The sequence below is a fragment of the Taudactylus pleione genome, unplaced genomic scaffold, assembly GCF_031769625.1.
Source record: "Taudactylus pleione unplaced genomic scaffold, aTauple2 ptg000536l, whole genome shotgun sequence".
NCBI classification, from domain to species: Eukaryota; Metazoa; Chordata; class Amphibia; order Anura; family Myobatrachidae; genus Taudactylus; species Taudactylus pleione.
The window spans coordinates 3,513,906-3,530,180 of NW_028284938.1; the positions used below are offsets into that span (position 1 = coordinate 3,513,906).

At 43.2% G+C, this 16,275-nt stretch overlaps 1 protein-coding gene across 1 annotated transcript in view; it reads right to left on the reverse strand.

Annotated features, from left to right (window-relative positions):
- Window positions 1-910: 910 nt before the first annotated feature.
- The window catches only part of DNAJB11 (DnaJ heat shock protein family (Hsp40) member B11), a 34,385-nt gene continuing 19,020 nt past the window's right edge, over window positions 911-16,275 (reverse strand). Inside the window, exons 6-10 of the mRNA XM_088451032.1 lie at window positions 13,904-13,986; window positions 13,765-13,822; window positions 8,201-8,312; window positions 1,819-1,978; window positions 911-1,077 (exon numbers count right to left, since the gene is read on the reverse strand). Of these exons, the coding sequence (XP_088307158.1) occupies window positions 1,013-1,077; window positions 1,819-1,978; window positions 8,201-8,312; window positions 13,765-13,822; window positions 13,904-13,986 (478 nt within the window). The 3' untranslated portion in view covers window positions 911-1,012. The remainder of the gene's footprint in view (window positions 1,078-1,818; window positions 1,979-8,200; window positions 8,313-13,764; window positions 13,823-13,903; window positions 13,987-16,275) is intronic.

A 16,275-nucleotide genomic window follows, 5' to 3' on the forward strand; every position in this document is an offset into this window, starting at 1 on the left:
TGGGTGCAGGCTATCAGGGGACACAGGAGCCCTGCTGCACCCTCCGACGCGGAGACAGGCTATAGCTAAAATGGCCACTCAGTGTTCTAGTGGGGGAGGAGTGCAAAGAAACATGCCTGGGGCTTGCTGGCCTCGTAGGTGAAGCTCACCCCATTGGAGGGGCAAACAAGGAAGCGCCCGCCTCCCCTGGCTGGTCAAACCCCCAGGGAAATATGAAATGCAATAAAGCAGCCCCTGATCCAATACTAAGTCCATGGTGGTCTAGTGTTGAGTGCGGTCAGACTGGGTGCCCCTCACTACCAGCACCGCCGAATGTGTCCTGCTCCAGCGGTGACAGCCACTGACTCGTGGTACCCGGTGTGCAGGAAGCCGCCTTACCTTATATCCCACGATGTACACTGGCTGCTCCTAGTGGCATCTGTGTGTGTGAGTCCGCGGCCGAAGTCACTGACCCAGACACCAGTGCTGCGGACACCTGCACTGGGGATGGTGGAGCGGCAGTGGGGGGGGCGCATCCTATAGGATGCCTTACACTGCCCACTCTTAAACTATTAAAATAAAAGTGAATTAAACAAAACTTGGAGGAGCATCTAAAGTAGCCCCCTACAAACTGGTGCCCAGCTCCTGCCGCCAAGAAACTCAAACGTGTGTCCAGTGCCTGGGAGCGGGGTATAGAGGAGAGGAGACTGGGCTTGTGGGTAATTTGCATTAACAGTTTGGTGCCCAGACTCTCCTCTCCAGGCTATACCCAAGAGTTGTCCCTGTGCCCCCTGTCGGAGGAAGAAGAAATTAGATTTTCATGGTCTTTGTCATCACCATACTATTATATGTATTTATACAAATATATGTACTGTATGTAAAAATAAAAACCACACTTATTGCCAAGTGAAAATAAATATTGCAAACTAGGTTAAGACCAAGTCAGTGGAACATTTATTTATATTAAAAAACACAAAAAAGAACCCCAGAATAAATATGTCCATTTACTCTTTTGCATAAAGTTTGTGTATGATTAATATCCCTGAAGTCCATTATAAATCTTCTGCACTGATCCATGCTTCAGAAGCTTTTTCACACCTAAAATACACAAACAGATCAGTTATAAAATAGAGGACATACCAGGCTTCAGCTTTTAAAAGAACAGCACAGTATACGATTAAACTAAATGGGGATTATTTACATGAACAATAACAGGAAGCTGTCTCTGATGGCATGATATATTAATAACTTATTATATATATATATAACAATATATTTCCACTACATACTTGCTCACATGTATCATATTTACAGCTATTGTACTTTACATACTAGAAGATCAACTTTGGTAAGGTTTGACTCACAAAGCTCTCTGTCATAGACCTTGATTAGAACTCACATACCAGATATCCCTGTACTTGGAAAATGACAAAAACATGTTTTGAACCATTTTATGGGTGTGTAATTATAAAAATTAATCCAAGATGTACTTTTTATGAATGACCTTCAGCAGCCATGGTCATGGACGCAAACATGTCTTCTACAGTATGTACACAGATTTTCCCTATTTTTCACTGTGCAGCCTTCTCTCCTTCCAAACTCGGTTTTAATATTTTCTATTCTCTATATTTCCACATACATGGTTTTTAACATCTGCACAGGTTATTTAGACAATATTGTGTCTATTGTATTTGTTCCTCTGTAAAAAACAAAACTTTCACTGTTAAATTAAGAGTGTGAAAAAAATTATATAAAACTTAAAACAAATTATAACCGGATATTAACCTTAGCTTGGCCCCAGCAGAAAAGCATTTGTACTATATTAGATCATATGCTTACCATCTTTCTGCTCTTCTGTTAGCTGTTCTTTAGGGAATTCCACATCAAACGTAATAATTAGAGAACCCTTAATGTTATTGTTGTCAAAATTTGGAAGTCCTTCACCTTTTTTCCAAAGCTTTGCTCCTGGTTTAGTTATTTTATCTCGCATTATATGAACCTATTAATATATTATACAAGAAAATCTAAACATTTTGAAGAAATCATACACAATATTTGTGTTCAACAATTCTTTTAGCCAATATAACAGACACCACACATTAGAATGCCATACAAATGAAACAGATACACTGTATACAAAAATCCCAGAAGGATGTCAGGAAGAAACGCAATGTATTCTGTAAATGTTGCAGAAGGGTTTAAGTCACTTAGGGGTAGATTTAGCAAAACTAAGGGCCGAATTCAATTAGCCGCGAAAAGCGGAATGAATTTGACTAATTTGCCTATTGTAATGCAATGTTTTCTCCATGAGCGTCCCTGCTTTTCCCCCTATTCAATTGTAAAACAGGCGAAATCGCGGAACGAATGCTTTACAAAGCGAAAAGGATAGTTTTTTGAGGGAAATCAGTCTGTACCACATAAAAAGCTTCAGACCCTCGGAATCAATATAGAATAGTAGTAGTAGCCCTAATAAAAGTATTTAGTGAACTTATTTTGTTGCAATGGGCTGTTACATGCATATTTGCATATGTGTGGAAAAATGACAGAAAGCAAAGTCTTTTCAAAAAAAAATAAGTACCGTAGTTACATTTGGGGTACATGAAAATGGGTACTAGTATATTCTGATGTCTCTAAAATGAGGATTTAAAAAAAAAAAAAAAAAAACAACAACTTAAAAATACACCTGCTGCAGCCTCCTGCAATCTCAAAAACTCCTGTCTCATATAGCCCCCACAAAAACCACCCCCCACACACACTTTTTACCCATTTTCCAACACTTTTTAAATTTTTATAAAAGTTTTTTTGACCGATTAGTCATTATTGGGGTGTCCAAAAGGGTTCTGAATCAAATCCCCACATTTGCACCCCAAAACAGCGATTTTGCACTTCCAATTAGCAGGCCTATATGTGGTGAAACTTTTTTGCCTGTTTCCCCATGTAAAGTTTTCGCATAGGCGAAAACGTCCTGGAAATGAATACGGAGAAGAGTAGAAAACAGGCGAAAAGCGCAAATCGGCGAAAACTTTTCTCCAAACGGCACTTTTCCCGGCTAATTGAATTTGGCCCTTAATAGGAAAAGTGGAAATGTCGACCATACAAATCAGATCCTAGCTATCATTTGTATAGTTCAGTCAGTGGTTCTCAAACTCGGTCCTCAGGACCCCACACAGGTCACGTTTTCCAGGTCACCTAGCAGGTACACAGAAGTATTCAGGTGGAGCTAATTATGTCCGAGAGGAGACCTGCAATACATGCACTGTTTGGGGTCCTGAGGACAGAGTTTGAGAACCTGTGGTCTAGTACATTCAGCTAGAAGCGGATTGGTTGTTATGGGAAACACCTCAACGTTTCTTTTTTTAGAAGGTTTGATAAATCTGGGTTATCGAGATTTTATATAAGAATTAGGAACAGTCACATGAAGATGTAAAATTCCTTTTATAAATTACATCTACCAACTTGGAAATGATCCGATGATGCAGTCATTTGTGTCCTTATTTTGCCATGTCAAAATCTTACTAGGATTGAACGGTGTGACCTCTAGGTACAGACGTGTCCTTACTAAGCTTTGCAAAAATCATGCCAAATCCCCCTCTATCTCCATGCTACTGGCTGTTTGTAGTATGCGAGGTCTGAAAGATTTCTGTTTTGTTTATATGAAATATGCAAGAAAAATGTGAATAAAATAGCTAACACTAACAAAAAAGTAGCAGAATATAAGTGAAAAAATAGCAGAATATTATCATTAAGTAACAGAGTATCAATACTCCTCAAATTTGCCATCTATGCAGTAGATTAACAATGTGGCTAAACAAGGAAAGTTATTTTGTAGATAGTGGTTTGTCACGTATGTCATAGATCACCTATGTAGGGCAACACAATTTTTCAATTTTTATCCATTCGTCGGTCTTATGGACAGGCAGCAACACTGACAGTCATCATGTTTTTTGGTAATATAAACTCTCGAAACCATAGTGCGAGATGGTATCATTAACAGAGCACATCATCTCTCGCTACCCTATTGAATATGTGTCAAGCTGAGAGCAACGCTAGCAAGGACTCATCTGTAGGAATCCTGCCATGTAATAACTGTATCCGAAGAGACAGTGCTACATCTTAAGCGCTAAACTCTTTCAAAATACAGTTGGGACATTTTCCCAGAGTACCAAGAATACATGTGGTTAAAATGTAAAAACATGGCAGAAAAGTGTTATTATTTGTTTTCAGGGCAATGCTCATGATTTTCTAATATCATAGCACTAGACTGAAGCTCCAAACAGAATATTAGTCACTTAATAACTTAAATGGGTCAAATTATTCATATAGCCTTGAAGTTATATTAAGTTCATACTTGGACCACTTCAATGCAGGGGACGAGTGAGGCTTGTCATCCACTTAAAACTTCAGATAAGTACCACCCGTCATCCACAGCAAAGTGCCACCCAGTAATTTACCTTTTCCCTGCGGTACTAATCACCGGTAGGGAGTCCGATATACCGCTGGGGCCAGTCCCGGAGCAGTGACCTCTGCGTGCATGTGCGCCGCCACTACTTTTAGGGACTTTTAATGCCAAGGTTGGGGAGATAAAGGGACTTAGAGAGATGGCGGCACCCTTGTTTGAAAGAGGGAGTCCCGTAGAGATTATTGATTATGAAATGCTCTGCCTTAGTTGCCCTCTTCACAGGGGAATGATCTATTATATCTATATATATATTTTGCTGATTGATGTTATCTTTGTTCCTCAGGACCATCATGAGCGGGAGTGGGAAAGGATTCTTGGTATACCTCTGGATGACTGCTGCTGGGAGGTGAGGGAGGGAATAGCTACGTGTTCTATCTCCACACAAATTAAGGAAACTGCATATGAACTTTACTATCGGTGGTGTTACACACCGGACAAACTTTCCAAAAATGTTCCCTATCTCCGTCCTGGACTGTTGGGGGAACATTTAGTGGACATGCCCTCGTATTGTCCAATTTTAGAAGGAGGTTCTCTCACGTATCAATTCCATCTCTGGCCTTCGCTCTCCTTGGATCTATGGGTGTTCCTGCTCTTGCAACCATTTTCAGATATAGATTCTTCACTGAATAAAAATGGTTCTCCCATATTTTAGCAGCAGCTAAATCTTTAATAGCTAGAAACTGGAAGTCCCCTGACCCTCCTGTAGACTATTGGCGAAACAAGAACCACAAAGTATTTCTTTGTGGTGCTCATTTAAATAAGCACATGGGTTAAAAAGAATTTTGACATTTTAAAATGAGGAAAAAAAAAAAGAGCAATTGTATATTCTGAAAATAGAAAAAAGTCTTCTGAAGAAGAGTTATGGTGGACTTATCTTTTGTTAACTATTTCTTCGAAGTCCATAGGATCCACAGGGATACAATGGGGTGTGTGTGGTCCAGGCACCAAACGGTTAAAGCTTTAGCTCCCAGGATGCACTGGTCCCCCTCCACACATACCCCGCCCCCAGCCACAGGCAGACAGTTTTGTAAACAAGAGCAAGGCAGGAGCAGGAAGGAGGAGAAGGAAGAACCATATACTAAAGAAACACTCTCCCAGAAGAAGGAATCAGTGATCAAGAGAAAAAAAAAACCCATTGAGGCCAGGTGAGTCAGGGTGGGCGCCCTGTGGATCCTATGGACTTCGAAGAAATCGTTAACAAAAGGTAAGTCTACCATAACTCTTAATTTCTTCTTCAGGGTCCATAGGGGATCCACAGGGATACCATGGGGATGCCCCATAGCAGTTTCCCCTAATGGTGGGGACACCAACGGAGATCCATGCTTCTTCCCTACCCCCCAACGGTGGCGACACGCCTCAGTTTCTGGGAACGGAGGGCATCGCACCCCCTCCCCACCCACCAATGGCAGCAGACTGTCAATCACTGGGAGAACCCTGAGAGAACCTTATGCATCATCTGCCTCCTTAGATGACGCGTCAGAATCTGAAAGCTGGGTGGACTGAGAGGATGATACAGTCCGCCTATGTGCTTTGGTGGCTAACGATCTGTTCGCCTGTAACTTTTGCTGATAGGCGGCAGATGTCTAAGCCATATTCTGAACTGAGTGGGCATAAACATCCATCCAAGGAGGATGCATAGGGGGTACCGACATAGTAGGCTGTAATAGCTGTGAGTACCCGTGGTGGGAGGCAGTATGGGGCTTGATAAGCGGTCCACTAGCTACGTCATAACCTGGGATAAGGAGCGCACCCAATGTGGCTCCTGGACAGGGAAGGTGGTACATAACAAATAACACACAAAATCATCCGGCAAGAAATCCTGAGCGGACAAGCCTGCTGAACAGGATCTGCAAGTAACCAGCTCAGGTGCCTCAGGCTCCTGTTTACCCTTAGAAGACATAGTAATAACTAGCCAGCAGCACACAATTAGTGTATGCTAGTAATGCAGAGTGACACCCTTCACAAATACAAGTAAATATGAAGTAACAATGAACCCCTACACACCTGGTAGTTGAGGTTTTAAATAAGAGCAGCAGGTATAGATATAACTGACAGTAAGAAAGTTTAAAGACAGTATATCACAACAGGAGAGCAAGCATAAGTCACATACAATGCATATAAATATACTTATAAAATAGGCACTAAATCAAACCCTGAAGCCTCAAAAGGTCTGGTAGGATTTGTGTGCTGTATATCCTGGCACCAGGGAGAGGTATACAGGAAGACTGGACCCGAATCTCCTGAGACCTGTAGCTTCAGAAAAGCCCTGATTAATGACTGCTGAGCGTCTCATATAGGGAGGAGGGTGAGGGGAGGAGCACTCAGAGCCGGGAAGCCTCTTGTGAGGGATCGCGCTCTGAGTTGGGTGAGGGGCTGCTGGGGGACAGCCTACCTCCCCGCTGCTGCATCTGTCACCAGGCGCCACTGGCCTCTACATAAGCCTCGATGCCAGCTTTAAACTGCCCCGGTGGTCTAGTGGGGGAGTGGATGAACCAGTCGCCCCACTGCAGCGACCTCCAGCAGGTCTCCACCGCCGGAGGTAAGGACTGCACAACACGCGATTCCCCACAAGCGGGGAATCACCTTACCTTACCTGATCTTCTCAGTCTATCTGGCCGCAGCCCTGGGTCCCCAGTGAGGCGGATAGCAGAGCCCCGCCGTAATCGCCGAACCAATCACGGTGTTGTGCCACCAGTGGAGGTAGCTGTAGCAGCAGCACAGGCGCCCATTAGCATGCCTTGCTGCTTGCTCAGTTTAAACATTAAAAAAAAAAAAAAACCATAACAAAAAATAAATACTTGAGGGTGCCTAAGCAGTCCCAGTGTCTAAAGGTGCGACCAATCCTGCCGGTACCAAACGAAAAACGGTCTGCCTGTGGCTGGGGACGGGGTATATGTGGAGGAGGACCAGCGCATCCTGGGAGCTAAAACTTTAACCATTTGGTGCCCGGACCTCTCCGACCACACCCCCCATGGAATCCCTGTGCAACCCCTATGGACCCTGAAGAAGAAACAAGCTATATATTTCTGTGGGTAACGCATAAAAAAAAATAATAATAATTAAATCAGCGCTGTTGATGCTGGAATGGGACAATCGGTAACGTAAAAATATGGCCTCAGCACAAGGGTGAGAAAACCCACAGCAGCGAAGGAGTTAACTATATTGATCTTGCACCAACAGTGAAATATAAACTGCACCGACATTGCGATGGAAGCAGTGTTTTCTGTGGGCAAAGTTTATTTCTCAACTAACCCCCCAATTGTAAACAACATCTGTGCATGTGCACAGTATTAAAATGATTGGCAGAGTGTACAATTATAAGGTTTCAAAACAGCAATCATATCCATTAAAAAAAACAAAAGGTATATTTTAGAGTCCAACATGCCAAAGAATCCAGGTTGGGCACAGGATGCCAGCAGTCACAATACTGACAGCGGCATCTCGACAGTTGAAATCCCACCTCATCTAGGCAAGTATACTAACACCAACCCTCCCCCGTAGCCTAACCCTAACCCTCCCCCTAGTGTCTAACCCTAACCCTCCCTTTAACCCCAATAACTCAATACTAACCTTCAGGATGCCGGCGGTCAGGATACTGGCGCCGGGATTCCGGCGCCGTTATTTTGAGCGTCGGCATCCAGACAGCCAGGATGCCAACTACATCCCAAAGAATCTATATACAGTATACTTAGCATTAGAGGTAAACTTGACACAAATGGCTTATTAATCTCAAAGGCTTTGAAAGTTTATTGTTAAATATACCTTATGGCCATCCAAATGAGTAATATCCATTTCGAAACCTATAAGTGCTTCAACTAGAGAAACTGTTACATTTGTGTAAAGATCATCTCCTCTTCTTTCAAATATGGGATGCCTGTATAAAAAATAAGCAAAAAATGGAAATAAATAGTAACATATTTGAAAACGCATACATCAGTTCAAACTGAAGCCACAATTAAAACAGATAGGTCACGAGACAGCACTAGTTTTCCCATCTTTAGTTATGGCAATACATTTTGCTTCATCTCCAATATTTACAATTGGAAGCAAGGTTTTCTCCGCAAAAAAGAACACAGATCTCGTGCCCAATTGTGGAATATGCGTGCTCCCGGTATCAGCGGTATTCAATTGAAAAAAAAACAAAAAAACAACCACCACTATTAGTCCGGTGGTCTCCAGAGCTCCCTGTCATCTCCCCTCCATCTTTGCACTGGGGAGGGACCTGCTGGGAGGGGAGGGACTGCTTGTAAATGTGGTTCTCCCGGCAGCTGCCTTCGGGGGGGCTCACTTACACTCACACAACATAGAATTTACTGGCTAATTAAGCTAATTGGAAACTTCCAATTGCTTAGTCATTAGGAGGGGTGCCGCCGGGGGTTCCAGAGCATTTCCCGAATACTTTTCCCAAAAATATTGATTTAAGGAAAAATTGGTTGTGCTCTGGAGGTGCGCAAAAAAAAAAAAAAAAAAAAATCAAAAACCCTGCACCTAATTGAATAGCAAAAATCCCACACCAGCAGGAAAACCCCACAGGTGCGGGATTTTTGCTATTCTCGCACCTAACTGAATATGCCCCTAAGCAGATAGTGACTGTTACAAAACTGTTTCTTTGACTGAATGAATGTTATGTCCCAAGTTAATATTTTTTAACCACTTAAGTTTCTGTATATTCGAAGCAGTTTGTTTTATCACAATACAAAACTTTTATGGTCCTTGTCACATACAAAGTTAAAATTACAATGTAACGCTAAAACAAAAACCACAACCTTTAGGTGATTTTTTTTACCTTTTAACATTATTAGGACGATTCAGCTAGCTGTAATGTGCAATACATTGTGTTGTGGAAATCACATTACTCATTCTGCCTTGCACCCAGTAGGGGTAAGTGGCTACTGTTACTGACAAATGTGCTCATCGAGCCGGACTAAACTGAACCTCATATTGGAAGTCTGGAGGTAATATGCTCTTTATACAAATACAGAGACCATGTCACAACTCTCAGATGGCAAATTGACGCAACCCAGATTTGGGGATTGGCGTGACTTATTTCTGAGGCGCGGAGTCTAATATGCTGACGGTGTTCACCAGGGACCTTCGCAAGAGGGTATGGGCTTGGCTGCGTCCGACACACAGGTTGCGGCCCTCAGAATAGGTTCCCCTATACAGGTGCTGGTGAAATCTGGAAGGAGTGGAGAAGACTTTCAGTGTAGTGAACAGGCAGGGTCAGAACCAAACGGACAACAAGGTACCAGGGAGCAGATGAGTGCAGGTCGTAGAGGATAGCCAAGGTCAAACCAGATTACCAAATGCAGTACCAGGGATTAGATAGAAGCAGGTCAGAAACAAAGCCAGGGTCAGGAACAGATTTGTAGAGGCTGATTGCAGGAATCCTCTAATCAGTGCAGCTGGTGATTTCACTGAGCTGGATAATAGACTGCAACTGATATTTGCTGAGTAAGTTCACTGGAACAGCTTGCGATTCCTAAACTGGAATACAGCAGCACACAAATCAGGACACAGAAACTGTAGATATTGAGCCAGATGGCAGTGATGGTATTCTGCAAAAAGGAGCCACAGGATAGAACTTAACACTGGGAAGCAACTCTTTGCTCTGACACCAGTGGGAGTTCTCACAGGGGATATGAATCTGCTGCCAGTCCCTGATAGGCTGCTGAGGTCAGCTGAGGCAGGAGCACTCCCACTGGAAGAATGCTAGCAGCTGCCATAGTGCATGATGGTGATGTCAGTGCATGGTTCTCGAACAAGGTCAGGCAGAAATCCTGACCTGCAGCAAATGGTAATGTAAGTCACACAATTTGAGAAGAGTGTGACATTACCCCCTCCTAACGGGTGGCCTCCGGACACCCCTATGACTTGAGAAAAAAAAAATCTTGAATAGACATCTGAAGATCAACACAACTCTTCATTGGAGAAGCAGAAAACATGTAACCATTAATGCTTTCGGCGATTCTTCTTGCCCTTTCAGGAACGTCTTGATCCACCTGGTAGAGACGGAATCTCTGGTTCAAGGAAAACTTCCTTTCTAAACATAGGACCTCCAGGGAAAGGTGCTTCATCCGCTACAGGATCATAATCAGAATCAAATATTTTTCCTTGGAAACAGCACCAGAAGTGGGTATCCTGGTCCTTTGGATCCATCATCCAAGGAAGTGACCCCAAGTCTCAATACCGCAGGCTGTGGACCTTGTGCTAGTCTCGATGCTTTTGGAGCAAACCTTTGCAGTACCGCTTCAGTGAAAGCTGAGAGATCTTTTAAAATGGGATCCTTGGTCTCTATAAGTGGATTAGCCCAGTCTAAAGCTTTACCCCTAAAGGCCAAAAGGAAATATTTTACCACATTGGCAGGAGTAAGAGAAGGCAACAATCCGGAATCCACATTGGAAAGATATTGACGTACCAAGGCATAAAACTGATCTAAGTCTCCATCAAAATAAATGGATGATCCATCATCCACAGAACTTCTAAGCAAAGAATCAGGTGAAGGGCCCACTGCAGCAGGTATTATATTGATCTGTGAGAACTCCAAGTCCTTTTTGGAACCAGGAGACGGAGGGCTTTCACTTGGCTGAATAGGTAGAACCGGATTGGGATTTGAGACACATAAACTGGCAGGAATTGTACAGGTCAAAACCGGATTAAGACCAGACACACTGGAACTGGATGGAGCAGGAAGTTTAGATGACCCTTTCTGAGTCTGGACCGTATTAGTACTGGGGATGGCAACACAGACACCTTCTCTGGGGATGGCAACACAGACACCTTCTCTGGGGATGGCAACACAGACAAATTTCCTGGAACTGTAAAATCAGGACAACCCTCCTGGGGTTACAAAGTCAGATGCCCTTCCTAAGGCTATAGAATCAGATGCCCTCTCTGGGGCTACGAAGTCAGATGCCCCCCTCTGGGGCTGGACTGAAACATCGGATACCCCTGCTGAGGACTGAACATCGGATACTCCTTCTGGAGTTTGAATATCGAATACTCCTCCTGAGACTGCAAGAACAGACTTCTCACTGATTTTGGGAGATCTGAACACTCTTGATTTCCAAACCTGGAATAGGGTGCTCTTGTCACTGGACCCAATCTTGCACTGGAGTTCCTTTTTGGGCAACTTCCTTAGCACTCCTAGTAGTGGAAACTGGAACTGAAGGTGACAATCAATCTAGATAGTTCATTGGCATTAATGCTGAGACACTGAGACTTGTCACCCTTCCTTGATTTGCACAGAGAACAGTCTTTTATAAAATGATCAGGACCCCCACAGTAAAGACAAAGTTGAAATTCCTTGCGCCGCTGAGGTTCAGCTTCTGACAGCTTGGGCCGTGGAAAACTCTAATATTTCTCCCTTTTCGGTACAGAGGAGGAGACCACAGTCTTTAAGGCTCCCAAATCAACAAACTCCTTGGTTTTATTATACTGAGTTGGTGTTTTGTCAAAATCAGAAGCAATTAATTCCGGTAGAATCAGCATAATATTGGTTAAAAGCTTTTGCAGCTGCTCTAACAATTGCTGAAATACTCCAAGTCGTGCAGGATTCAATTTACTTGGTGACTGAGGAGGTCTGTGAGCAATTGTGAGTAGTGGTCCCTTTAACCGAATTATGTAGTTGCAGATTACCAGCAAAATCTCCAGCAGTGGGTGGAGGTATGCAGGGGTTAACAGAGTCTGAAAAAACTCTGAGACTGAGAAGCCATGGTAAAACAAATCAGCCTGTGTCATCTCAAATCTTTTTACCACATTCATAAAACCCAGACTGGGGTTTGCCACTTGAGTCTGACCAGCAGCATCCATATTTTTTGAGGCCAGAGCAATCTGTCACAACTTTCGGATGGCAAATGGATGCAACCCGTATTTGGGGATTGGTGTGACCTATTTCTGAGGCGCGTAGTCTAATGTGCCGGCGGTGTTCACCAGGGACCCTCGCAAGAGGGTATGGGCTTGGCTGCGTCCGACACACAGGTTGCGGCCCTCAGAATAGGTTCCCCTATACAGGTGCTGGTGAATTCTGGATGGTGTGGAGAAGACTTTCAGTGTAGTGAACAGGCCGGGTCAGAACCAAACGGACAACAAGGTACCAGGGGAGCAGACGTGTGCAGGTCGTAGAGGATAGCCAAGGTCAAACCAGCTTACCAAATGCAGTACCAGGGATTAGACAGAAGCAGGTTAGAACAGATTTGTAGAGGCTGATTGCAGGAATCCTCTAATCAGTGCAGCTGGTGATTTCACTGAGCTGGATAATAGACTGCAACTGATATTTGCTGAGTAAGGCCCTGATTCAGACCCACTCGCGAGCGGCTGTCCGCTCGCAAGTGGGTCGATGGTTTGCACTGCGCATGCGCCCGACGGAGGGAGAAGAACTTTCCTTCGCTCGTAGTGTCTCATCAAAGGGGGCGTGCTGTCGATGTTGACTGACAGCACGCCCCCTTTGGTGGGCGTGCTGCCAGACGGAGGCGTTCCCAAGGGAACGGCTACCGTCTGAAGCCAGCCCCACTGACATCACTTGTGATGTCAGTGGGAGTGATTTTGGCTCTGATAGAGCCAAAATCACTCCTGGCCTTGCGGTTGAGAAACTCAACCGCAGGCTTCTGCTCGCAGTTTCGATGGTCGCGATGGTCAAGATCATCGCGACCATCATCCTGCACGCTCGTATATGCTGTGGGTGGTGACCCACAGCTATACGAGCGTCCAGGAGGATGCTCCATATTAATGGAGGTGGGCCCTGATTCAGAGCGAGCACTCTGGTCAGAGCGTCCGGCTCTGAATCAGGGCCTTAGTGCACGATGGTGATGTCAGTGCATGGTTCTTGAACAAGGTCAGGCAGAAATTCTGACCTGCAGCAAATGGTAATGTAAGTCACACAATTTGAGCAGTGTGTAACAGACCATTTAAGTATGAGCATTTTGTAGATTTCCACTCTAGACTCCCCAATCCATTATGATTCTTAGGTTTTTAGTATCGCTCTGCTCACAATTTTTCTGGTAGAATGATGATAAAAAGTAAATGCTAATTGAAATGTAGTGTACAATAAATGGGAAAATTCACTGGAAACCTCTTATTTAATAACATACAGTCGTGGACAAATTGGTCAGTACCCTAACAGCTCATTCCTCCGCAAAAGTGATGAAATGAAAAAAAGCTATAATGAGACGTATAGGAGATGCTTTTAAAAATGATTGGGGCTACTCTCCCGTTTCCCTCCCAACCCTACCACCCCCATATGAATGTAAAATGCCATGCATGCAGATGGCTAGTGGCAGAGTCACCAAAAGCTGGTTTCCATGACTATGAGATCACGTGTAACTTACTTGAGAACTTTAATCCGAAAGCGCAGGTCCCCTGGCTCTCCATCAATGTGGGGCTCACCTAAAATTATAAACGGAAGGATTCTAAAACGTGAAAACTACTAAAAATATTAACAAGAAAGGAACTAAAAATCATAGTCACCTTCACCAATGAACGGATACTCCATACCATCTCTAACACCAGGCTCAATCTCTACTTCTAAAGTTCTCTCCTCATTTACAAGTCTAAAGAAAAAGTAAATAAATTATATATATTATTTCATATAACACATACATTTTTCAACACACTTTTCCAACGGAATGGGATTGAAATACCAACGGCTGTTTAGCTGCTGGTGCAAATCCTGACAGCGGCTGCCCGACAGGATGAAAATCCAGACAGAGGCAGGTAAGTATGCTAACCTTCCCTGTCCCCCCCCTAACTATCCCTTAGTGGAGCCTAACCCTAACCTCCCCCCCCTAGTGCCTAACCTAACCCCCCCTTACCGCTTCCAAAACCTAACCCTAACCTCTCCCTCAGGGTGCCTAACCCTAACCCTCCCCCCTAGGGGTGCCTAACCCTAACCACCCCCCCCCCAAAAAAACCTAACGCTAACCCCACTGACTGCCCTAAACTTAACCCTCCCCCCCCGGCTAACAGGGTGGGAGCCCCGGACTTACCTCATTCAGGCGCGCGTCTTCCTGTATTCCAGCGTCGGAATTATGATAGGCATCGGTATTTCGACGCCCATCATAAATCCCTAGCCAGAATTCTGCTGTCGGGATTGTGACCGGCGGCCATAACTACATCCCTTTCCAACATTAGTTTGACAGAAGCTTTTCATCACTGCTATGTGAAGTGTAAGAGTCCTTGCACCTCCCACTATCACTTCCTATCCCCGAGTACCTCTTTTACTTCATACTGCCCCTGGATTGTGCAGCTGTGCCTACTCACTTTCATAAACGCTCAGGGTTTATCAAATGATCCTATCATTTGCTGCAATGTTTGTTGTTGGGTGCAGGAATGTATTCAGGAATAAATTTCGTTTGGACAAATACCATTCAAAACCCGAATATCTATACAATAAAGATGCTTGGGATTGCTTAGATATTGTCAACAGAAAGTCTTGTGATGTCACCATATAAAAAGATGAAATTTATAGGGGCAGTAAGAGGGACATGTTTTATCCTTTTCCTGGTGTGTCCTAGTCGTATTGTGACTTAGATAAATTTTTTAGCAAAAGCGCTAGCAGAGTTTCACGGGACCTGACGCGCTGACAGGAGCCATTTTGCTCAACTGCAGCAAAGATGTGCTAGTAAACATGTATTTTAGTGGTTATCTAAACTCTAAATTTATAGGAGCAGTAAGAGGGATAGGTTTGGAGTTTAGATAACCACTAGAAAAAAAAACCCCACTAAAACACAGATATGTCCTTGCACATCTTTGCTGCAGTTACGCAAAATAGCCCCTCTCAGTGCGTCAGGTCCCGTGAAACTCTACTACCGCTTTTGCTAAAAAATGTATCTAAGTCGCAATACGACTAGGACACACCAGGAAACTGTGCTGAATAATTTGATATGCAACACTTTTATATCTATGTGTAAGAAATATGGCTCTGGTGTCATTTCCCACGGCCATTCTGCCTGACATAGGCTCAATCAGGACTGTTTATAATAACACGATCCCGCACCAGTATCCAATGAACCTATATCATTAATTATCTCATGATCATTGGTTCTGTATCCATATATTTATCATAGGAACACCCTTTCCATAATTGTTATGTACAGCCCCAATGCGGTGCTACCCTTATGCTGTAAGTCAGAGACCAATATATTCAAGAACGAAGAAAAGGAAGCATTATGCTGGGTGCACTCCAAACCAAGTAATATATAAAAAGTTATATTTTATATACTTTAAAAAAAATTATTTCTGAGAGATGGTGAACTATTAAAATGTTAGCGTGCAAAAAGAAGAAACAGTGCATTAAATATTCTTCCAACTACTGATCCTTTATTATGTACCTTATGTATTTCACAAAATGAAAAAGCTATATCGCTTGTATCTTTGTCCAGTGAAATAACTCACATTATTTTATTACAGGTTGAGTCTCCCATATCCAAAATGTTTGGGACCAGGGGTATTTTGGATATCGAAATATTCTGTATTTTGGAATATTTGCATACCATAATGAAATATCTTGGGAATGGGACCCCAAGGCTAAACACAGAATGCAGTTATGTTTCATATACACACAGCCTGCAGGTAATTTTATACAATATTTTTAAAACAAAGTTTGTGTACATACATGAAATTAAATTATGCTTCATATACACCTTATACACAAAGCCTGAAGGTAATTTTATACTATATGTTTAATAATTTTGTGCACATAACCATCAAAAAGCAAAAGGTTTCACTATCTCAGTCATGCTAAAACATATTCAGTATTTCGGAATATTTGGATATGTTAGACTCAACTGCAATGTCAGTAGGGAGTATCAGATAAAGTGTGTTTAGTGGTATTGTTATAG